The following is a 25,795-nucleotide window of genomic DNA, read 5'->3' as shown; positions in this document are numbered from 1 at the left end:
CTACCAACCTAATACAATGTAAGCTAAATCCTCTACCTAAGGAATTTAGACAATAGGTAGCATAAGTTCAGACAGAATAACTTTTAACAATCTACTTTTGTGATTATGAGTTCTCAGGAGAAATTTCGCCCCCTTCTTTTTCAGTGCTAAGATTGAGAAAGACAGCTTTCCTCATTGTTGTCTTCTTAGTTCTCATTCTCAGTCTGAATGAGGGTATAGCCCTTTGGAACCTCACCTTTCTACAGAGACTCTCCCTTTAGGCTTGGCATCTCACCTGCCATACCCTGTGTACTCCGGATCCTCAAAACCTTCCCAGTGAAGCTGGCTTTGGGGCTCATTTATCCACCTGAGTTCTTGGTTTCACTTCTTGTTTTAGTCCTTGAGGTTGCCTTACTGTTGTGTCAGTGCAGCAACACATTTAAAACAGCATTTAATTGTATAGGAGGGATGTTTGACATGCATTTTGAAATGGCAGTCTGATTTTTTTTTTTATTGATGGTAAAGATGTTTGGTGTCTCAAAACAATTACCTGCTTAGAGTGAAAGAAAAATAGTATATTCTGGGTAATTTATATGCTGCCTTACTGAAATATTAAATATGTTAATAATTTTTCTGTGGGATTTATTATCAGGATTTTACATATAGTAGATAATTAAATCTTTTTTATTTTTCGTGATAATAATTGTAGTTGATATTCTAGACAAAAATAGAAATGCTTCCAGGAAAAAGACCTTATTTTCAAAATACATTTTGTGAATTTGAGATTTCTAATAATCATAACTTTTTCTTTCATTTTTAGAGCTCTGATAAAACACGAAGTCTTAAACATTTATGTGATTGTCAAATTTCATTTCACTGTGGTAAAAATGTCTAGAGCATTGATTGAGTTTATTATTTACTAAAATTTAGGAATTTTAGATAAAAATCTGATGCTTATATTACTTTTTTTGTCTTAGCTGTATGCCACCGGGTATGGTGCAGGCGGCAGACTAGGAATTGGAGGGACAGAGTCTGTATCTACCCCAACATTACTTGAATCCATTCAGCATGTGTTTATTAAGAAAGTAGCTGTGAACTCAGGAGGAAAACACTGTCTTGCCCTCTCTTCAGAAGGCGAAGTTTACTCTTGGGGTGAGGCAGAAGATGGAAAGTTGGGGCATGGCAACAGAAGGTATTACATCAAAACGTTATTTTCAATGTTGTATTTTCCTTTTCTTGTTTGTTTATTGTGTAGTGTATTAGTGCTTTGTTATTTTCAATGTTGTATTTTCCTTTTCTTGTTTGTTTATTGTGTAGTGTATTGGTGTTTTGTTTTTCAGAACAACATTTACTCAAATTAAATGTTAATGACTCGTGGCAGAAACGAGTTCATGTGACAATATGTGGGCTTGCCTACATGACCCGCTTTGGGGTAAATCAGTTTTGAGTTTTGGCTTCAAGTACTAAGTTTGGTGAGCTTCTTTTTGTCCTTCTCCCCAGGTCACCTTCCCTTGATCCCGAGTCATCCTCCTAGTTGCAATTAGCATTTTGTTAGCGTGCATGATACTAAAACTGTGTAAATACAGAGGAAATGGCAGGTGTGAGGGGAAAGGGTTTTGTAAACAAAGCAACCAAACCCACTAGTTTTTAAAAACTAGTGGTAACTACCTGCCAAGTTGGAGTAAGAGGGACCTTCATGTCTGAAATAATTTTAGTACCAGACAAACAGTATGAACCAGCAGGCCTGAAGACACTGGATAGTAGGCAGTGAAGTCCCTACAGTGATCTGCATAGGTGAATACTGACAATCTCGTGTTTGAGGAGACTACCTAAGAGGCCAAGGAACAAAGCACCTGAAGGATTAGAAGGAACAGTTCCCAGAGTTCAAAGAAATAATAGCTGAGAACTTCCCAAACCTGGGGAAGGAGCTGGAAATACAAGTCAAAGAAGGTATCAGAACTCCTGATTATATCAATGTTAAAAGACCTTCTCCAGGATGTATACTAGTAAAGCTGGCAAAAGTTAATGACAAAGAAAAAATATTAAGGGCAGCAAGGAAGATGGGCGTGGATGTTAGCTCAAGGCCAGTCTTCCTCAGCAAAAGGAGGAGTATTGGCGGCAGATGTTAGCTCAGGGCTAATGGTCCTCAAAAAAAAAAAAAAGACAGTGGCGGGATGGATTGAAAAACAAGAACCAACAATATGCTGCCTCCAGGAAACACATCTTAGCTCTAAAGACAAAGACAGGCTCACAGTGAAGGGATGGAAGGTGATACTCCAAGCCAATGGCAAAGAAAGCAGGTGTTGCCATACTTATAGCAGACAAAGTAGACTTCAAGACAAAACAGGTAACGGGAGACAAAGGGGGGCAGTATATAATGATAAAAGGGACACTCCACCAAGAAGACATAACACTTATAAATATCTGTGCACCCAACACAGGAGCACCAAAGTACATAAGGAAGCTACTAACACACCTAAAAGGGGATATTAACAACACCGCAATAGTGGTAGGGGACCTGAACACCCCATTTACTTCAATGGATAGATGGTCCAGACAGAAAGGCAACAAGGAAATGGTGGATATAAATGAAAAACTAGACCAGATGAACTTAATAAATATATATGGAACACTCCATCCAAAAACAGCAAAATACACATTCTTCTCAAGTGCACATGGAGCATTCTCAAGGATAGACCATCTGTTGGGAAACAAGGCAAGCCTCAATAAATTTAAGATGATTAGAATCATATCAAGCGTTTTTTTAACCATAAAACTATGAAACTGGAAATTGACTACAAGAAAATGCTGGGAAAGTGACAAACATGTGGAGACTAAACAACAGGCTACTGAATAACCAAAGGATCACTGAAGAGATTAAAGGAGAAATCAAAAATATCTGGAGACAAATGAAAATGAAAATACACCGTACCAACTCATATGGGATGCAGCAAAAGCAGTCTTAAGAGGGAAATTCATCACAATACAGGGCCACCTTAACAAACAAGAAAAACCTCAAATGAGCAATCTTAAGCTACACCTAAAAGAATTAGAAAAAGAACAGCAAACAAAGCCCAAAGTCAGCAGAAGGAGAGAAATAATAAAAATTAGAGCAGAAATAAATGAAATTGAAACAACAACAAAAAAACAACAGGAAAGATCGATGACACAAAGCTGGTTATTTGAGAAGATAAACAAAATTGACAAACTCTTAGCCAGACACAAAAGAAGAAAAGAGAGAAAGTTCAAATAAATAAAATTAGAAGTGAAAGAGGAGAAATTACAGTAGGTACCACTGAAATGCAAAGGATTATAAGAGAATACTCTGGAAAACTATATGCCAACAAATTTGGACAATTTAGAAGAAATGTGTAAATTCTTAGACTCGTACAACCTCCCAGAACAGCCAAGAAGAAAGAGAGAATCTGAATTGACCAATCACAAATAAGGAGATTGAAAACAATAATCAAAAACCTCCCAAAAAATAAAAATCCGGGACAAAATCGTTTCTCTGGAGAATTCTACCAAACATTCAAAGAAGATTTAATACCCATCCTTCTCAAACTATTCCAAAAAAATTGAAGAAGACAGCACACTTCCTAATACCCCACGAGGCCGACATCACCCTGAACTGAAAGCCAGAGAAGGACAACACAAAGAAGGAAAATTACAGGCCGATATCACTGATGAACACAGATGCAAAAATCCTCAACAAAATATTGGCAAACAGCATACAACAATATATTGAAAAGATCATACTCCATGTTCAAGTGGAATTTATACCAGGAACACAGAGATGGTTCAATATCTGCAAATCAATGAATGTGATATACCACATTAACAAAATGAAGAATAAAGCTCACTTGATTATCTTAATAGATGTGAAAAAAGCATTTGACAGGATCCAACATCCATTTATAATAAAAAAACCACAATAAAATGGGTAAAGAAGGAAAGAACCTTAACATAACAAAGGCCATATATGACAGACCCACAGCCAACATAATACTCATTGGAGAAAAACTGAAAGTCCTTCCTCTGAGAACAGGGACAAGATGGGGTGCCCACTCTTGCCACTCTTTTTCAACATAGTGCTGGAAGTTTTTGCCAGAGCAATTAGGCAAGAAAAACAAATAAAAGGAGTCCAAATAGTCAGTGAAGAAGTGAAACTCTTCTTGTTTGCAGATGTCATCATTTTATATGTAGAAAACCCTAAAGAATCTATTGAAAAACTATTAGAAATAATCAACAACTACAGTGAAGTTGCAGGGTGTGAAATCAGCTTAGAAAAGTCATTGGCATTTCTATACTCTATTAATGAATTAACAGAAAGAGAATTCAAGAATACAAACCCATTTACAATTGCAACAAAAAGAGTAAAATATCTAGGAATAAATTTATCCAAGGAAGTGAAAGACCTATACAATGAAAATTATAAGACATTATTGAAAGAAATTGATGACCATATAAAGAAATTTAAAGATATTCTATGCACATGGATTGGAAGAATAAATATAGTTAAAAGGTCAATACTGCCTAAAGCAATCTACAGATTCAGTGCAATCCCAATCAGAATCCCAATGACATTGTTCATGGAAATGGAACAAAGAATCCTAAAATTCATATGAGGCAACGAGCGACCGCGTATAGCTAAAGCAATCCTGAGAAAGAAGAACAAAGCTGGAGGCATCACAATCCCTGACTTCAAAATATCCTACAAAACTACAGTAATCAAAAAAGCATGGTACTCGGGGCTGGCCCCGTGGCCGAGTGGTTAAGTTCGCGCGCTCTGCTGCAGGCGGCCCAGTGTTTCGTCGGTTCGAATCCTGGGCGCGGACATGGCACTGCTCGTCAGACCACGCTGAGGCAGCATCCCACATGCCACAACTAGAGGAACCCACAACGAAGAATACACAACTATGTACCAGGGGGCTTTGGGGAGAAAAAGGAAAAAATAAAATCTTTAAAAAAAAAAAAAAAAATCTGTGCTTTACCTATTAAAAAACAAAACAAACAAACAAACAAAAAAAACAAAAAAGCATGGTACTCGTACAAAAACATGCATACAGATCAATGGAACAGGATTGAAAGCCCAGAAATAAAACCACACATCTACGGACAGCTAATCTTTGACAAAGGAGCAAAGAGGATACAATGGAGAAAGGAAAGTCTCTTCAATAAATAGTGTTGGGAAAATTGGAGAGCCACATGCAAAAGAATGCAAGTAGACTAAAATTAACTCAAAATGGATAAAAGATTTGAAGGTAAGACATGAAACCATAAATCTCTTAGAAGAAAATATAGGCAGTACACTTTCTCATCAGTCTTGGAAGGATTTTTTCAAATACCATGTCTTCTCAGACAAGGGAAACAAAAGAAAAAGGAAACAAGTGGGACTTCATCAGACTAAAGAGCTTCTGCAAGGCTAAAGAAACCAGGAACAAAACGAAAAGACAACCCACCAACTTGGAGAAAATATTTGCAAATCATATCTCACAAGGGGTTAATCTCCACAATAGATCAAGAACTCACACAACTGAACAATAAGAAAACAGCTTGATCAGAAAATGGGCAGAGGATATAAACAGACATTTTTCCAAAAAAGATATGCAAATTGTCAACAGGCGCACGTAAAGATATCCGACATCACTAATCATGAAGGAAATGCAGATCAAAACTACACTAAGATAGCACCTTTCATCCATAAGAATGGTTATAGTCATCAAGACAAAAGATAACAATGTTGGATAGGATGTGGAGAAAAGGGAACCCTCATACACTGCTGGTGGAAATGCAAATTGGTGCAGCCACTATGGAAAACAGTATGGAGATTTCTCAAAAAATTAAAAATAGAAATACCATATGATCCAGCTATTCCACCACTGGATATTTATCCGAAGAACATGAAATCAACAACACAAAGAGATTTATGCACCCCTATGTTCACTGAAGCAGTATTCACTATAGCCAAGACTTGGAAGCAGCCCAAGTGCCCATCAACTGATGAGTGGATAAAGAAGATGTGGTATGTATATACAATGGAATAGTACTCAGCCATAAAAAAAGACAAAATCCTGCCATTCGCAACAGTGTGGATGGACCTTCAGGGTACTATGTTAAGCGAAATAAGCCATACAGAGAAAGACAAACAGTATATTTCACCCATATGTGGAAGATAAACTAACACACGGACAAAAAAAACAGCTTAGTGTTTCCCAGAGGGGAAGTGGGTTGGGGGTAGGCACAAGGGTGAAGGGACATATTTATATGGTGAGTGACAAATAAGAATCTACTACTGAAATTTCACAATGTTATAAACTCTCATGACCTCATTAAGAAAAAATTATTAGGCATGCATCTCTTTGGTAGTGTTGGGGAAAATTGGATATTCAAATGCAAAACACTGAAATTGGACCCCTATCTTACTCTACTCACAAAAATTACCTCAAAATATCTTAAAAACTTAAATGTAATAGCTGAAATCATGAATCTCCTGGAAGAAAACATAACTCCCGGAGGAAAACAGGGAAAAAGCTCCCCGACATTGGTCTTGGCGAAGATTTTTTGGGTATGACATCCAAAACACAAGGAACAAAAGCAAAAGTAAACAAGTGAGGCTACGTCAAACTAAAAAGCTTCTGCACAGGAAGAGAAACCGTCAATGAAATGAAAGACAACCTATGAAATGAGAAAAAATATTTGCAAATTATATAACTGATATGGGGTTAATATCTAAAATATATAAGGAACGCATATATCTGAACAGCAAATAAATAGACAACGCATTTAAAAAATGGGCAACAGATCTGAGCAGACGTTTTTCCAAGGAAGATATATAGATAGCCAACAGATATCTGAAAAGATGTTCAATATCACTAATTATTAGGGGAATGTAAATCAAAACTACAGTGAGGTATGATCTCACACTTAACAGAATCTCTATAGTTAACAAGACAAGAAATAACGAGTGTTGCAGAGATAATGGAGAAAAGAGAACTCTCATTCACTGCTGGCGGGAATGCACACTGGTGCAGCCACTATGGAAAATTCCTCAGTGGAGATTCCTCAAATGTCAAGAATAGAACTACCATATGCTCCAGCCATTCTGCTGCTGGGTATTTATCGAAAGAACATGAAAATACCAAAGCTTAAAGATGTATGCAGCCCTATGTTCATTGCAGCATTATTCACAATAGTGAAGACTTGGAAACAACCTATGTGCCCATCAAAGGATGAATGGATAAAGAAGATGTGGTATATATGCACGATAGAATACTACTCAGCTATAAAAAAAGATGAAATCTTGCCATTTGGGACAGCACAGATGGACCTTGAGGGTATTATGCTAAGTAAAATGAGTCAGAGAGAGAAAGTCAAATACTATATGATCTCACTCATAAATAGAAGATAAAAACAACAAAGAGAAACAAACAGATAGATACAGAGATTAGATTGGTGGTTACCAGAGGCTAGGTGGGGGAGAGAGTTGGACGAAAGGGGTGACTGGGCACATATGTGTGGTGGTAGATGGTAGTTAGTCTTTGGGTGGTGAACATGATGTAGTCTACACAGAAATCGAAATATGATGTACACCTGAAATTTATATAATGTGATAAACCATTGTTACCTCGTAAAAAAATAATCCAAACTGAAAAAATGTTATATATATATATTTATTTCTGTGGAATATTATTCAGCCACAAAAAGGAAACCCTGCCATTTGCAACAACATGGATGAACCTTGAGGACGTTATCCTAAGTGAAATGAGTCAGAGAAAGATAAAAACTATGATCTCACTTACCTGTGGAATCTAAAAAAGCTGAACTCATAGAAATAGAAAGTAGATTACTGGTTGCCACCAGCTGGGGAGTGGGGAAATGGGGAGATGTTGGTCAAGGGTACAAACTTCCACTTATAAGTTGTGAATAAATTTTGGGGATCTAATGTGTAGTATGGTAATTATGGTTAACAGTAGTATATTATGTTCTTGAAAGTTGCTAAGATTGTAAGTTTTAAATGTTCTCACCACAAAAAAAAGCAAATTAATTATGTAATGTGATGGAGGTTTCAATTAACCTTATGGTAATCATTTCACAATATGTACATGTGTCAAATCAACAAAGTAGATTTCACAGCAAAGAGTATTGACAGAGATAAAAAGGGTCATTTTATAATGATGACGTGGTCAGTTCATCAAGAGGACATAATAATCCTAAATATTTACAATAAAAGACCTTCCAAATACTTGAAATTAAACAAAATAACAGAGCCGCAAGGAGAAATAACAAATCCACAGTTACAGTTGGAGATTTTGATACCCCTTCCTCAATAACTGATAGAACAGGTAGAAAATCAGAAGACTTGAACAGCTCTATCAACCAACTGGATCTAATTACCATTTATAAAACTCTCTGCTTTATGAAAGCACATTCTTTTCAAGTGCACATGGTACAATTACCAATAAAAATCATAATTTGGGCCAGAAGACAAATCTCATAAATCAAAAGGTTTCAAGTTATAGGGGCCAGCCTGGTGGCGTAGTGGTTAAGTTGGTGCACTCCTTTTCAGTGGCCCATGGTTTGCAGGTTCGGGTCCCAGGTATAGACCTGGCACACTCATCAAGCCATGCTGTGGTGGCATCCCACATAAAGTGAAGGAGAATTGACACAGATGTTAGCTCAGTGACAATCTTCCTCAGGCCAAAAGAGGAAGATTGGCAACAGATGTCAGCTCAGGAGTAGTCTTCCTCATTAAAAAAAAAAAAAAAGAATTCAAGTTATACAAAATGTATTTTCTGACCACAATGGAATTAATTAGAAATCAATAATAATGAAGTCTGTGGAAAATCCTCTTAATATTTGCAAAGTAAATAAAATAATTTTAAATAACTAGTGCATCAAAGAAGGAATCATAGGTAAATTAGAAATAATTTTGAACTGCGTGAAAATGAAAACATATAAAAAGTGTGGGATCCAGCAAAAGCAGTTAGGATTCTTAGAAGGAGATTTATGGCACGAAATGTGTCATTTATAAAAGAAAAATGGTCTCTAAACAATGACTTCAGCTTATACCTTAAGAAGCTAGAGTAAGAAGGACAAATGCAACCCCAAGTAAACAGAAGAAAGGAAATAAGAAAGATCAGAGCAAGAATCCATGAAATAGAAAACAGAAAAATAGAGTAAAATCAAAGAAAAAAGTTGGTTCTTTGAAAAAGTCAATATAATTGAAGAAACCTCCATCTAGACTGATCAAGAAAAACAAGAATATGCAAATTATAGCAATATCAGGAATGAAGGACTTTTCATCACTGCTGAATGTACAGTTATTGACAGATGAAGTAGAATGAACGACTTTATGCCAACAAATTCGACTTTTTAGATGAAATGGACAAGTTCCTCAAAGGACACGTACTTTTAAAGCTCATTGAAGAAGAAACAGATGACTCAAATAGCCCTGTGTCTATTTAAGAAATTGAATTTCCCAGGGCCAGATGACTGGTTATTTCTACCACATGTGTGGGTAACAGATAATACCAGTATGATACCAGTTCCTCCCAAACTATGTCAGAAAATTGAGGAGGGAATTCTCCCCAACTCATTTTTTTGAGGACAGCTTTATTTTTACATCAAAACCAGACTCAGCTATTATTAGGAAAATATCAGTATCCTTCATAAACGTAGATGTAAAAATGCTTAACTTTTAAGAGCATTAAATACAACAATATATAAAAGGATAATACAACATGACCAAGTGAGATTTATGCCAGAAGTTGCGTAATGATTTTAACGTTGGAAAATTGACATAAAAAAGAAAAATCATACATCATTTCGGTGGATGAAGGAGGACAAAAAGCATTTGGCAAACTTCAACCTCTGTTTCTGATAAAAATTTTCAGCAATCTAGGAATGAAAGAACTTCCTTAACTTGATAAAGGGGTTCTCTGTTAAACCTAGAGCTTATGCGGTACTGAATGGTGACAGACTAAAAGCTTTCCCTGACTTCAGGAACGAGGCAAGGACGTCTGCTGTCACCACTTCTATTCAGCATTGTTCTGCAGATTTAGCAAGTGCACTATAGCAGCGCAAAGTAAGAAGCGACATTCGGATTGGAAAGAGAATTAAAACTGTCTATTTATACAAAATATGATTGTTTATGTAGAAAATCTGAAGGTATCTACAAAAAAGTTAGCAGAATTAATAGCGAGGTTGGGAGGGTTGCAGGATAGGAGATCAATAAATAAAAGTCAGGGGCCGGCCCCGTGGCTGAGTGGTTAAGTTTGTGTGCTCTGCTTCAGCAGCCTGGGATTTTGCTGGTTTGGATCCTGGGCGCAGACATGGTACTGCTCTTCAAGCCGTGTTGAGGTGGCGTCCCATGTAACACAACCAGAGGGACCTACAACCAAGAATATACAGTTGTGTACTGGGGGACTTTGAGGAGAAGAAAGAGAAAAAAAAAAAGATTGGCAACAGGTGTTAGCTCAGTTGCCAATCTTAATAAATAAATAAATAAAAAATAAGTCAATTGTATGTCTTTATACATGTACGTATGCAATCAGAAATTGAAATTTAAAAGTACCACTACAATGCCCTCCCCGCAAAACTGAGATAGTAAGGGAAAAATTTTACCAAAAAATGTGAATGAATTATAGACAGAAAATTACAAAATATTGCTGAGAGAAATTTTAAAAGACCTAAAGTAAGGGAGGAGTATACTGTGTTCATGGATTGGAAGACTCAATATTGTTGAGGTGTTGGCTTTCCCCAAATTAACCTATAGGGTCAACCCGTTCTCAATCAAAATTTCTGTAGAAATTGACAAGCTGAGTGTAAAATTCATATGGAAATACAGAGTACCTAGAATAGTTAAAACAACTTTGGGAATGAGGAACAAAGTTGGAGGACTGACACTATCTGACTTCAAGCCTCATTTTAAAGCTACATTTATCAAGACAGTGTAGTATTGCTGTAGAGCAAGAAATATATCAGTGGAGCAGAATAGGAAGTCCAGAAATGTATCCACAAATACTGACACAATGAGTGTGGAAAAAATGAAACTTGATTTCTCCCTCACAGTTTCCAATGCAGAATTTACAAAAGTGCAAAGATAATTTATTGGAAAAAAGATAGTATTTTCAACAAATGGTTTTGAACAATTGGATAACCATATGGCAAGCAATAAACTTAAATTCTTGTCTTGTGCTATATCCAAAATTAACTCAAAATGATTCATAGTCATAAGTGTAAAAACTAAAAACTTCTAGAAGAAAACATGAGAGAAAACCTTTATGACCTTAGGTCAAAGATTTTTAGCTAGAACTGCAAAAGCACAATCCAGTAAAGAAAAATAGGACAAATTAGACTTCATAAAAATTGTGAACTTCTGCTCTTCAAAAGACGCTATTAAGAAATTAAACAGACATGCTACAGACTGGGAAAGCATATTTGCGATCATGTGTCTAAGATCTTATCGAAAATTATAAAGAGCTTTCAAAACTCAGTAATAGGAAAACAAATTTGTTATCAGTGCTTGCCACATTGTAGACTACTTGACATTCATACAATAAAACTCCTTAAATAGTTTGGGTGGTGAACATGATGTAATGTATACAGAATTTGAAATATGATGTACATCCGAAAAAAATAAAAATTAAAAAAAAACAAACCAAAAAACTCCTTAAATGAAATGATGATTTATAGTGAGGGTGGGCAGCCTGTTTCTGTAAAGGGCCAAGTAGTAATAAATATTTTAGGCCAGCTACGTATGGTCTCTGATGTATATGTTTCTTTCAGGTTTTTTTTTTTTTTACAGCCCTTTAAAAATGTAAAACCCGTTCTCAGCTCACTGGCCTTTCAAAAACAGGCTATGGGTCATGCTTGGCCCATGTGTGGGCACTAGTCTTCCAGCCCCTGATTTAGACTGCAAGTCTCCTATTCTTTGGCGTTAGGGCAGCTTGTACAAAAGGAGGGGGTAGAAAGTTATGAAATTTTGCATTCAGATCTGAATGATTCTTTTGATTGATTTAACAACTGATTCGAAGAAGGTAGATCGAGAAGTATACATTGAATAAGTGAGTTGAAAACCAAAAGCCTAATACTTAATAATTTAAGAATTAAACTATATTTCACTTATATTTGGTGACCTTTTTTGCAGTCCATGTGACCGCCCTCGTGTCATTGAGTCTCTGAGAGGAATTGAGTTGGTTGACGTTGCTGCTGGCGGAGCCCACAGTGCCTGTGTCACCGCAGCCGGGGACCTCTACACATGGGGCAAAGGTCGCTATGGCCGCCTGGGGCACAGCGACAGTGAGGACCAGTTAAAGCCAAAGCTGGTGAGAAGGCCTGGAGGGGCAGCTTGCCGTGGTCGTTATAACTTTTAGAAGTCAAAAGTATTTCCTATCCCAGATTCTTTTTAGTTTTAGAGTTGATGGTCATGGCCTTATTATTTACAAAGTAGCTTTGGTGGAAATAGAAACCATCTTGATGCTTGATATGTATTCCATGGGTCATTTAAACAGAATAGTATTTGAAATATCCTTTTATTTCTACTAGTAAATATTCCTTGGCATCAGCCAAATGCTTTGTCTTCTAGAACTGCCGCTACATTTTGAGTGAGGCAATGGAGAGAATAAGCAGCCTTCCTGGCGTGGTAGGACTGGCTCCTTGGCGATACTAATTCCTGCCTCCTACAGTTTAGAGGCTTATAGTTCAAATAGATGAAGATGTTTTCTGTTTTGTTTTACAGGATTATTAAAATTACCTGTTCTCTGTAAAGACTTAAAACAGGCACCGCCACACAAAGAATCATAGCATTTTACAGCCTTTCCTTGGGGAAGCCTCCTTTCTGTTGCAGTCAGATAACCCTGATGCTCCTTTTTCTGAAGGTGGAGGCGCTGCAGGGCCACCGTGTGGTTGACGTTGCTTGTGGCAGTGGAGACGCCCAGACCCTCTGCCTCACTGACGATGACACTGTCTGGTCCTGGGGGGATGGGGACTACGGCAAGCTCGGCAGAGGAGGCAGTGATGGCTGTAAAGTGCCCATGAAGGTATTTCTTTTTACACAGAGAGAGAAGGGCGCCTTTCCCTGCTCTCCTGACCTGCGAGTGTGAGGTCTCTGGAACTCAGGCTGCTCATGGGCACCGTCCACAGTGCACAGAGTCCCCATAGACCCCCTGGGCTCACCACCCTGTCTCATTCTTTGTGCTTCTCAGGAGTTGTCTAACCTCATCTTTACCTTCTTTGCAGAAAACATAATGGGTAATTGGGTAAAAAGTGAGTGAAAGGACCAAAGGTATTAAGATACTTTAGGTGCTATTTGTGCTCTCTTGAGAAATGTGTGTAATCTATTGGGTGCCACAGAGCCTGTGGTTTTATTTAGTATGTAGACCTGTTTGAAGAAAAGGATAACAGACTGTTCACACTCTTCAATTTGCAGAGAACTCTAGCTGTGGAATGTAATAGTACTTGCTGAAAGGATTGCGTCTGGCTTAGCCAGAGGACATCCTGTGAGAAACTAAGAGCCGGTAGGCTTGGGTCAGGGGCCAGATTCCTTTGCTCAACCCGAGCTAAGTTATTCAGCAGTTTCTTAATTTTGCGAGACTGTCTTTTGCCTTTGTGAATGGGTAGTTGGCAAAGGTTAAGTTTGTTGATGTATTTAGATCAGGTACTGACTGCTTAGTGGCCTGCAATGCATGAACATGACAGGGCCATTTAGCTGAGGTGATTGGCTGTGGACTTGGGGGTGTGGGTGCTTGTGAAAGAAAATTAGAAGCCATCTCTGCTTAGCATCCTGTCTTGCTGGGGCTCTGAGACTGCACGTGCAGAACAGAGACCCTCACAGTTCCTGTGTCCCCTGTCAGGGACAGCATGCCTGTCAGATCAACAAGAGCCTGAGCCAGAACTGTGTAGCATTTCTTCCTAGGGCTGTGCTGCCTGTGGCCACACGTGGCTGTTTAAAGTTTAAATCAGTTAAGAGTAAGTAAAATTAAAATTCGCCTACTCACTTGCACTAGCCACATTTCATGTGCTCAGGAGCTGCGTGTTGCTGGTGCTTCCGTACTGGGCATTGTTGGCACAGCATGTTTCCATCACTGCAGAGAGTGGTTTTGGTAGGTGCTGCCTAGAGTGAAAGCCTGGTGGAGAGCACGTGCCTAGAGGCCGCACTGTACCCCTGCACCCGGGCAGGTGCTGCCAGCCAACCAGGGGCTTAGGGCTGCCTTCTTGTCCTTATTAGCTCCTGCTCTTTTCCCCTTATGGGGATATGGTATTTTAACCATGTTAGGGATTACTTGGGATTTCCATATTTATGAAAAAATTGTTATAGACTTTCTTATGCTAAGGAGGCTTTAGACCAAGGCTTTGCACCTTCAAGGATTAGGATGTTGGGCATTGCGGGAGATGGAGGCCACTACTGATGTGATAGTGCCAAGGGTAGGATGAAGAGAGAACTGATTGAGAGAATTAGGTTTTAATGGATTTAAATTTAAAATTAAATATGAGAACTTCAGTCTGAAAACAGTCCCAGATAAAGGAGCATAACTTGATGGGTGAGGAAAGATGACAGCTAGGTAAGTGAGCTCCAATGAGACCTCAGGGTGCTGGCTGTGAAGGGTCGGACTCCTGAGCTTGCAGGTTGGAGATAGGTTCCAGTACTGGCATGACCAAGGTCAGTAATGTGTAATTGGATAAACTTGGACAGATGGACAGTGAGTGTCTGAAGGCCAGAATACTGGTCCTCTTGGCCATACCCTGCCCTGTTGTCTGCTGCTCCTCCCCTGTGGGCCTCAGGCATCTAAGAGGGTGGGAGGGCAGATAGGAAGTACAGGGCTTGCTGGAGAATGGGGTTACCACATCACAAAGAGAAATGGGGTTGGGAGAGTGAATTCTGGGGGAAAATGATCACAGACCTTCAACTGTGAAATGTCTTATTTCTAGTAACATGGTGGGTCACATGGTGCAGTGGCATGGCTCATGGCCTTGTGTCAGCATGGGTGCCTTCAGAGCCAGGTGGTCCTGCTCCTCCCGAGAATGCTTATGTGGTTAAGTGGAGTAGGATTTTAAGGTGTAAAAGATATTTGACATGGGTAAAGGTTTTCAGAGTTCTTCATTAGATTTAGTCCAGTCACTGGGTGGGTGCAGCAGTCAGCTAAAGGCTTGACTGAGTAGGTCTTATTGAACCTTTTCCCTTTGCAGATCGATTCTCTCACAGGCCTTGGAGTGGTTAAAGTGGAATGTGGATCCCAGTTTTCTGTCGCCCTTACCAAATCTGGTGCTGTTTATACTTGGTATGTGAGATTCTTTGTTTAATCCCATCAAAACTAGCTTGTTAATTTGAAGTTACATTAACTGTGTTTTTTGTAGATTGAAATGTAACTTTTATGGCAGGCTGTGCTTGTGCCAGGAAGGTGAGGCAGGGTGGTAAATGAGATGGCCTTGTGCTCCTCAGTTCCATGTTTCCTTGTGTGCAGGGGCAAAGGTGATTATCACAGGCTGGGCCACGGATCCGACGACCATGTCAGAAGACCTCGGCAGGTCCAAGGGCTGCAGGGGAAGAAAGTCATTGCCATTGCCACCGGCTCCCTACACTGTGTATGCTGCACTGAGGACGGTAGGTGGGAGGCCCAATGTTGCAACACAGAGCTCTTTAAATCTAAGTGGTCTGCTCAGGGATAATATATGCAGCTGTAAGGTAGGGGGGCAATGGTACTATATCCTGAGAATGCCTCTGTGGTAAGCAGGGTTTTGGCCCTTGTCATCTTTAGCCCCTGGTGTCAAAACCCATGAATATGTTACAGTTCGTGGCTGTGCAGCAGAGAGCCAACAGAGTAGGCCTGAGACTGCTGTCCTTGGAAAGTCCTACTTGCAAGGTTGGCCCTCGTCTGGCCTCTAGTAGCCTGGATTTTGGGAGGGCTCCCATGATTCCCTAACTGACAAAAGGCCTTGCTGTTCCTCAACTGTCTGCACAAACAATGTGGTCTCTGCTGAAACCTGCTTCCTTCTGGGATCTGGAACTTGAGTATGTGCTAGGCGGAGGGGCCTAAGTGACCTGCCCCCATGAAAACCCTGGGCGCCAAGTCTCTAATGAGCTTCCCTGGTAGTCAACGCTGCACATGTGAGGTCACAACTGTTGCTGAAGGAATTAGGGGCATCCTGTGGGACTCCACTGGGAGAGGACCTTGGAAGCTTGTACCTCGTTCCTCTGGACTTCGCCCCAGGTGCCTTTTCCCTGTGCTGATTGTGCTTCCTGTCCTTTCACTGAATAAATCAAAGCTCTGAGTATAATGTGCTGAGTCCTGGGAGTTCTCCTAGTCAGTCATCAAATCTGAGGGTGATCTAATGGACCCCAATCCAATGGCAAAAGTGACTTTACAGATGGAATTAAGGTTGCGAATCAGCTGACTTTGCCATATGGAAATTATTCTGGATTATTGGGTGGGCCTAGTATAATCAGATAGACCCCTTTGAAGCAGAAAAGGAGGCAGAAGATCAGTGAGAGAGAGATGTGATGGGAGAAGAGGAAGGAGAGATTTTCAAAGTGTGGAGGGTCTTGACCTATCATTGCTGGCTTTGAGCTAGAGGGAAGGGGCCAAGGAGTGTGGGTGCCCTCTGAAAGCTGGGGATAGCTGTCAGCTGACAGCCAGCAAGTAAGCAGAATCTCAGTCTTGCGAAGAACTGAATTCTGCCAATGGCCTGAATGAGCAAGGAAACAGGTTCTCCCCTTGGGCCTCCAGAAAGGGATGCAGCTTGCTGACGTCTGATTTTAGCTTAGTGAGACTCATGCTGGACTTCTGACATAGAGAAGTATGTAATAATAAATATATAAGTAATAATATAAGTATATATATTATATACTTATATATGTAAGTATATAAGTATAAGTAAGTAATAAATATATAGTGTTTAAACCAGTGAGGTTGTGGATGGTCTGTTATGGCAGTAATAGAAAACAATTGCACCACCTTTCATTGAAACAGTTCCCCCAGTTGTGTTCTGTTTTAAAACCTTTGGTGAATTACATAAACATATATTCTTTAATTATTTCATTGATGGAAGAGTTTCATATGTGAATAAGCAATTTTTATGGTCTGTGGTAGGACTGACGTAGTTGTTGATCAGGAACTTACAACACACTTTTTATTTGCTTTATTTTAATTCTTTAAATTTTGAAGCAAATCACACCCTTAAAGAACAGTTGGAAGTACAGCACAAAGAACTATTTTTTGATCTATGTGAGAGTTAGGTGCTGCTCTGATGCCCCATCACCCTGAACGTTTGAGTGTATGTTTCCTACTAGCGGGGAAACTCTGCTCCACAACAGTTGGAAGTTCACAGCGTAGTTACTTGTGCTCATCTTCACGCCCATACATGTCACAACGCAGGTTGCATTTAGCTGTTATGTCCTTGTCTCCTCTATTTGAGACGGTCCTCAATCATCCCTAGACATCATTCTCTAATACTTCTTCAGTCTTCTTGGGAATTTTGGACCTGGACACTTCTGAAGATTACAGACTGGTTATTTTGTAGAACATCCATCAATTTGAGTTTGTCTGTTTCCTCAGTAGATTCAAGTTGTGTGTCTTTGATCTTAATTCATGCTGCATTCTTAATTCATTCTTCATTCATCAGGTGACATGCAGTTTTGCTCTCTCCTATCGTTAATGATGTTGACTTCACTCACTTGATTAAGGTGGTGTCTGCCAGGCTTCTCCACTGTGAATGTCATTTGTAACTAATAAGTACTCCACATGGTATTTGAAACTACTTAAATATCCCTTTTCTCATTGAATATTTTATTTATTCTCATCAAACATTTAATATTCATTTTCTGTTTACATCTGTGTGGGACTCATGATTTCCTCATTTATTCAATGAGTTAGATATAATCTGTTACTATTACTTATTTTGATACTCAGATTGTGTTCTCTTTGACTATTTGCATCTCCTGACATGTCCCCATCATTCACTGAGTACTTCCTTACTTTCTGGCACAATAAGACATTTCGTCCTCATCTTGACTCTCCATGTCCCAAGCCTAGATTTGACCATTTCCCCAAGGAGCCCTGGTGTCTTTAGAAGTGAATGGTATTTGGAAGACAAGATTTGGTTGATAGGTGTGCTCATTGATACTGGAATGTCACTGCTCCCAGCCCTTCTCAGTGGCTAGAGCCAGTGAACATATATGTAAATAACATACAAGTAGACATCTATGTTTATTTCTGTATCTATAGATATATATTGAATACCACACACTCACACCATTACCCTAAGCTCCAGTCTGTGCCACAGGGTTCATTCCACTTTTCTCTCTTTTCACACTTGTAACTCTCTCTTTTGATGAGAAACCTGGATCCCATTATCCCTAATGTTGTGATTCCATCTCTCTTCGTGTATGTGACCCAGGGTCCCATCATTGCCTTTGCCCTCTCCTTGCATGGATCCTCATCCCGCTTGGGCTGTGACTGCCCACTCTGGGCCACCCCCCCATACCAGGCCACCCCATGTGGAAGTCTTTGTCACTCATAGACTCTGATTCCCTCTGCCTGACTGGTCTCTGCAGAGAGGCTCTCCTCTCCTTGCTCATGCTCTGACACCCACCCAGTGGCTTTAGGACTGAACTGTGGAGAGTGGGACAGGGCAGGAGACAAGGACACTGCCCTTGATCAGGCAGGCGCACACTTTACAGAGTGGTACTTACAGCTGCATGGCACCCAAGGAGTCTGCAGATTTGGCAAAGCTAATGACTTCTCCAGAGAATTAGCCTCATTTCTATTCTAGTCACCGGGTGACCTTACCCTTAGAATAGTTTCATGGTAGTGTTTGATGGTTGGTATCTATCATGGTACACAGAAAAAGATGTTTCTCATCTCAGTGATTTCATCTCAGTGATGAATGTCATGTTTAGGATATGAATAAGTATAGGAAAAACTACATGTTCCTTAAAAAACATGGATTTTGTTTAGTTAAAAACAGACTTTTTCTCTTCTATTTAACATGCCAAATCAATTTGTGTTGGTAAGGATATTACCATCTGTTTTAATCTTATTTGTTCTTATTAAGAACTGCTGCAGTTCCGTACTCGTCCTGTGAACAAACACTGTTGGATTTTTAAAACCAGAGTCTGTGCCTCTTGCTAAAAAAGACGTGTTGGCCCCCAGGGGCAGTCAGGAATCCCAGGAAGTGGGCTGCCTCTTTCAAAGCTGTGATCAGAGACATCTGGGTCATACATGAGGTTAACATCTACACAGCTGACTGCCAACAGCCAGTTGAAGGGCAGCCATGATTGTTTGTATCGGGAAGACGTTAGTGGTTGTTTATTCATTGGCCCTAGTATACCTATTCTTGTTCTAAATTCACTTTGTTTAGGTGAAGTTTATACGTGGGGTGACAATGATGAGGGACAACTGGGAGATGGAACAACAAATGCCATCCAGAGGCCCCGGTTGGTACCTGCCCTTCAGGGTAAGAAGGTCAACCGTGTGGCCTGTGGCTCAGCACACACTCTTGCTTGGTCAACCAGCAAGCCTGCCAGCGCTGGGAAGCTCCCTACACAGGTGGGTACTGGTTGGGCCAAGTGGGCTAGGAGGCGTGCAAGTAGCGACAAAGTCATTATGTATTGAATTATGTGTCCACAACCACACAACACTTCATTCTTCCATTAATATTTACAGAGGTGTTCTGTTGAAAATAATTCAGGTTCATAATGTTAAAGATGATTCTTTTAAGAACCTTAATATTCACACCAACCAACATTCTATATATATCAATATGTCACCTTCATTCGAAATCTTATAAACTACACAAAACCATTCTGATAGTATAGGCTTAGTAAATATATTTCTATGGACTAATATTTTTAGCATTCTCCTTGGTTTATATTACTTGACTCAAGCAAACTGGCCAGAGTATCATTCTAACAACAAAGAGATTTTTCAAACCAAACTCAGAGCTCATAATACTTCTCTGTTTTTGAAAAAAATATTTTCAGAATTCATCTACAAAACTGTGGCTTATCTGTACTTTTGATAACTAAGTTGACTTAATGCAGTTTCAATGTTTCAGGTCCCCATGGAGTACAATCATTTGCAGGAAATCCCCATAATAGCACTGCGGAACCGGCTACTGCTGCTGCATCACATCTCAGAGCTCTTCTGCCCCTGCATCCCCATGTTCGACCTTGAAGGCTCTCTCGATGAAACTGGACTCGGGCCCTCTGTGGGGTTTGACACGCTACGGGGAATTCTGATATCCCAGGGAAAGGTATACTTGTAGCAGTCTTTGCAGTAGTTGAAACCAGTATCTTCAGTAAATTTTAATCCACCAAAAATTCCTTAACTGGGAATGTATGGAATACAACTCATTCAGTGAGTGTTCATTGGGTGCCTGCTATGTGCCAGGCTGTGTTCTGGATGCTAAGGATGCAGCAATGACCAACAGACAAAAATCCTCTCTTTCGGAGCTTATATTAGCAATCAGTAGTGTGGTGTTGCATTTCCTGTTGTAATCTCTGCTTCCACCTCACCAAAAGGATGGAGAGGGTTGCAAAATGAAGCCTCCTTTCTTTCAGTGCTTTCTGCTTGCCTGGCCTTGAGGCTTATGGCAAATCCCCACTGGCAGCAGGAAGGAAAAATAATGAATAATTTCTTCCCCAGGGATGTCCAGCAGAGGATGCCAGAAGTTACAGATGGCTTAGATAGAAATTCTGCTCCAGGATATGTGGAGATTCCTAGTCGAAGGATAATTTAACAGTCTGTGAATAGAATCATGAATGAGGACATCAGAAAGTCACAGACAGATTTTGACCCATTGACATTTATAATAATTTGAGTTTTATAATAATTTGAATTTTCCAGAAGTGGAATGACTGATTCAGGAGTTGGGGGTTTCCCCTTACTGGAAGTCATCAAGTTTCTGTCAAGCAACTTGACAGGATGTTCCAGAAGAGGCTCGGTCATTGTATGATAGGGGGAATATTTGTGTCAGGAAAAAAGGCATAGAGGTCAGATTGAGGAATCTTAATTCTGAAGAGTGTGATTCTATGACATATTTTGTTATTCAAGATTATGGTCTGTTCTTAATGATGATAAATTTACATGTTTTGAAGTCCTGTCCAAACAGATTTCTTTTAGGATTGGCTTTGTTTCCACCTAGCTGAAGAAGACTAGTATACACGTTTTATTTTCGTGTGTGGTTAGAGACACTGGGACAGTGATAAGGATTGTGGTGATGGTTAGATCTCTCTGGTGATGGGGAGTAGGAAAAAATTGTGGGCAGGTAAAATTGATATGAAACTTCAGCCATTTTTTAATAATAAAAAGTAGCAAATTTGACTACTTCCATCATTTTTTTGGTCCTTTAGAGTGGAGGTGATAATAGGCAGTGAAGGAAAAAAAGCCCTTCCTTGTAAGGAGAAAGCAAAGTGAAAGGCAGGATGAGTCCCACACAAACTTTGTGAGTGTCCTGCAGGCTGTGAGCACAGGAGCGGGGCATCAGGAGTGCTGAGGGAGTCCAGAGGCACCTTTAGCAGCAGGGAATGTGTAGCCAGCGTCTCTTCCAGTCTTGGGTGGGAAAGGATCACCTCTGCTGGAAAGTTTGGGGAGGGGGTTTTGTTGGTGACTCCAGAGAATTATTACCAGGATGTGCTTCAGAGCACAGAAGTGATAGAGCACCTAAGGAGGAGAGGGGAATGCATGCTCCCATGGAAGAGGAGCTGCCCTCGGCTGTGGGCTGAGCAGTCTGGAAAGCAGAAGTCAGGCAGAGTAGAAGGCAGAATTAGCCAGTAGGTGTACAGGGGTGCGTGTTGATGGGTGCATCTCTGCGGGCCCCTGCATGTGATGGGTGCAGCTCTGTGACACCCTCACTTGTTCTTCTTCTACCTCTGGGGCCACGTCCTCAGGCTGCCTAGGCCCTCACCTTCCAGCCTTTAGAGTTTGGAGTTCTTGGGCTCTGACTTGAGAGAGGGGCCCAGACTCTGCTGTGGGTCCCTTGTGCCCCTCCAACCACCCTTTCATCAAGAGAAGGCATCCTTGTCCACTTGGCAGAGACCCGAGACTCCCACTGATTCCACCTCCTTTGAGTGTCTCTTGAGTTTACGTCCCTCTTTTTGTCCTCAGACCTGTACAACAAGATGCTCCCTGTGCCCAGGTCCGTACCAGCACAACGGGCCTGCTTCTCCCTGAGTGATGTTGGGCCCACTCCCTTTCCTCACTATCTTCACCCTGGGTATTTCAGGTTTCTGTCAGTGCAGGGTGCCTACGTGTTCCCCCCCCGCCATCGGTCCCCCCATCCCCATCCCAAGCCTGGCCCGCTCCCCGACTCTGCTGCTGCTTTGTGGTTGGTGTCTCTGTCAGGACAGTGACACCGAGGCATAGTTAGTGTTTAACATCTGTCTTGCCACTAGTGGCCTTGTGGTTTGGCTGGGAAACCTTGGTATTGTAGTTGACCCACAGAGACAGCCCGAGAAATGAGTCAGAACAGGTGCTCACCAGGTCCTGGCCCTCCCTCCTCTTTGCCCAGCGCAGGCTGTGCTCCTCCTGCCTCCAGCTGTCAGGCCAAGAGCACTACCAAACACTTGCCCTGCCAACTGGCTGAGTACCCCTGGGTGGGTTTGCACACTGATGCCAGGCTGCTCCCCTAAGACTATCGCACCATTTGAAAATTAGAGTTTGTAGTTATGTGTTCTTAAGAAAATATGACTTTTAGGAATAGAAGATTTAAAATAAACTTATGACATGATTTATCTGTGGGTACTACTTTCTATATCTGATTCTAAATTTTGTCTGTCTGTCATGTTTTAGGAGGCAGCTTTCCGAAAAGTAGTACAAGCCACTATGGTGCGAGATCGCCAGCATGGACCCGTGGTGGAGTTAAACCGAATCCAGGTAATAAGTGGAGGTGGTTCTCTGTTCTTAGATATCATGTTTGCATGGTTGCAAGTCTCGTCCCTGCAGCGGGATAAGAATGCTCATTGCAGACTTCACCTGTCCCATGCTTTAGAGAGCAAGGCGCCACCTGTGCATGATGGCCTGTGGCACTGAGGCCTCCAGGTGGGTATATGAATTGTTTTCTTTAAACAGAAGTAAGGAAGTCTTATTTCAGATAACCTAGAAGCACAAATACAGATGAGCAAAAAGGAAAAAGTAAAAATGACCCATATTTCCACCACATAGTGGTAACTACTGCAGACATTCGAGGATATGTGTGTGTGTTATAACCTGAACTGGATGACTCTCTTGTGACTTGCTGCTTTTCCCCCTTAATGCATTGTAAGTGCCTCTCTGTTCCCTGTAGTGGGGCTGTAGGATTTTTTGTGCTTACCAGTGCCCCCTGTTCTCCTGGTTTTCTCTGTCAGATTCCTCTGCTGGGGCTGGAAGTCCATGCCCGCTTTTCTGGGATCCAGCAGGGCTGCTTGGTGTAGTTCTGATGATGACTGTGCCTTCAGTTGCCCCCTTGGGTTAGGTTCTGAGCAGCAGGGCAGGTCAGAGGCCCTTGATGTATCGAATTGTAGGTGGTGACAGTCCCTGTTCCCACCAGTGTCACACCTTTTTTGCTCTGGTAGCTTACTTTGCTAATTTAATAGTCTACAATCACTAATACTGTCTCATGATAGTAATCAAAGAAAGACCACCTCTGAATTTATACTGCTGCCAAATGTATATAAGCTTACAGTTAAACAAATTAATTAAAAACCAGAGGAACCCTGGCACTTACATTGTGCAGCACTTGACATTTAGCGTGCAAGTGAAATTGGCCCCACCTCTTGGAACAGAAACAGCACCAAGAAGAACAAATTCTTTGTTTCCGTACCTTTGTATTAACACATGATTTTTACCCTGATGTTGGTTACATGACTCAAAGTTTTTCCAGAGTTGTACTTGGGGGCATTTTGAATTAAGACATCAAACTCTTGTCGTTTATTGGAGAACACATGTGACCAAGCTGATGGAAGTGGTTCCCTTCACTGACGTCAGAGTGGTTAATGCCAAACTGGAGGTCAGTCAGCCCCTTCCATAAACAAATGGGATGTTTAATTAGGTTCATAAGTAAGCTTTTATTTCCCCACCTTGGAGGATCATTTTGGTTTGCTCTGCATTGAGTCTTAAATACTAAAGTTTATGAGTGAGGAAAGCTGATGGCTACAGATCATCTAATGCAGATGATTGGGTGTTCCTGGATCATATGCCTTCCCCAGCCATGTACAGGCACCTCATCAGGGCCAGCTCCCCAAAAGTTCAAGTCTGGGGGCTTTGGGCATTGGTGAGCCGTGATAACGTCATGACCTGGAACCACTCAAGGCCTGTTGTTTCTTTCTCTTGTCTCCGATTTCTCCGTTGCCATGTGCTGGGTGCCTCCTTCCTTCTCGTCTTTGCATCCCCAGCATAGGGCATCATGTTATGAAAGTGTTCAGGACATGTTTGAAAGAACAGAATAAGTAGAGGACAAACAGATTTACGTTAGGCATTTTTTTAAAGGCAGATAACAACTTTCAAGGTGGCATGTAATGCACATTGATGTCTGGAGGGGCTGCTACATTATACCCGGCAGCCTTCAGGTACCAGAGAGCCAGGTCCCTTCATTCAGGGTTTCATACCCCTCTCCTGAAGCTAGGAAGATCTTCCACAAAGATGGAAATAGAATTGTTTTTCTGGCTAAAAACAGAGCACAGAGCAGGGTTTAGGCATTCTGTTAGTCCAAGTTGAAGGCAGATACCAACAGTGATCCAGAAAGCAGTATAGGTACCTCTTCCCTGCCCCATCCTATGGCTGCAGGATGCCTGGCCTCAGCCTTCTCCTGGGGGAATATTCTCCTGCTGTCTATGGAAAGTGTTCTGGAGACACCAAAACATAGGCCATGTTCCTGGAGAGGTTTTCTTTTTTGTTTGAATTTGCTTTGGTTTTGTAACAGGATCTGAAATCAGTGTACATAAAAAATTTTAAGTTTATTACAGAATTAATGCATGCTCATTTCTGAAAATCCAGATTGAAGACAATTTAAAAAATTACTTGTATTCCTACTGCCCAAAGGTAACCACCATCAGCACATTGGCACCTGTCCTTGCAGTGTCATAGCTTTATTCACATAGCCGTGTACCTTCATAGAAGCTGGAAGCATCAGTCTCTGTTAGCTGGCTTTTGTAAATGGAGGTGATGTTACCTTCATTCAGAGTGGGAAGCAGGTCTGTGTCTTATCCCTCACATATAGACACATCCTTTTTTCTATAGCACAGTTTCCTCTAGGGTATCAGGTGCCTTAAAGAACTGCTGTGAGATTTAAATGAAATCACATTTGTGAATATATAGCTGAATCTGTGGCACACAGAAAAATTCATTGCACAGGAAACTATTATTGTCACTATTCTTGTCACTGTTCTTATATTTTTAGTCTTGAGTATAGTAATTTGTGCAGTAAGAGAATTAGCTGTTTAAACTCAGCCTAGAACTCACTAAGAAATTAAGGATGGTGAGAGTTTAGCCTGAAGGAGTCAACATGAAAGTACATTCTCCAGGCCAGCCCTGTGGTGTAGTGGTTAAGTTTGGCATGCTCAGCTTTGGCACTCAGGTTCGCCAGTTTGGATCCTACACCACTCGTCAGCCATGCTGTGGCAGTGACCCACAGACAAAATGGAGGAAGATTGGCACAGGTGTTAGCTCAGGGCAAATCTTCCTCAGCAACAAAAAGAACATTCTCATGATCATTTTTTCTATAATTTCTCCTTTTGTCGTCGTTTCAGACTGAGCTTCCCAGGTGATTCTGATGCACAGCCTAGGCTGAAAAGCTGTAGGGTTACTGAGTCCACACTGAGTGAGGGCCTTGAGCACCCTTG

General features: G+C 40.8%; 1 protein-coding gene across 6 annotated transcripts in view; it reads left to right on the top strand.

Annotated features, from left to right (window-relative positions):
- The window catches only part of HERC2 (HECT and RLD domain containing E3 ubiquitin protein ligase 2), a 256,159-nt gene that overhangs the window by 223,454 nt on the left and 6,910 nt on the right, over positions 1-25,795 (top strand). For all 6 annotated transcript variants that reach the window (XM_070231475.1, XM_023652120.2, XM_023652115.2 and 3 more), the window contains exons 79-86: positions 957-1,171; positions 12,131-12,308; positions 12,861-13,022; positions 15,169-15,260; positions 15,444-15,583; positions 19,339-19,526; positions 20,035-20,232; positions 22,770-22,853. In XM_070231475.1, the coding sequence (XP_070087576.1) occupies positions 957-1,171; positions 12,131-12,308; positions 12,861-13,022; positions 15,169-15,260; positions 15,444-15,583; positions 19,339-19,526; positions 20,035-20,232; positions 22,770-22,853 (1,257 nt within the window). The remainder of the gene's footprint in view (positions 1-956; positions 1,172-12,130; positions 12,309-12,860; positions 13,023-15,168; positions 15,261-15,443; positions 15,584-19,338; positions 19,527-20,034; positions 20,233-22,769; positions 22,854-25,795) is intronic.

The sequence above is a fragment of the Equus caballus genome, chromosome 1 (genome assembly GCF_041296265.1).
Source record: "Equus caballus isolate H_3958 breed thoroughbred chromosome 1, TB-T2T, whole genome shotgun sequence".
Classification (NCBI taxonomy): Eukaryota; Metazoa; Chordata; class Mammalia; order Perissodactyla; family Equidae; genus Equus; species Equus caballus.
The sequence above is the reverse complement of the archived record's forward strand: the minus strand, read 5'-3'. Positions and strand labels throughout refer to the sequence as shown.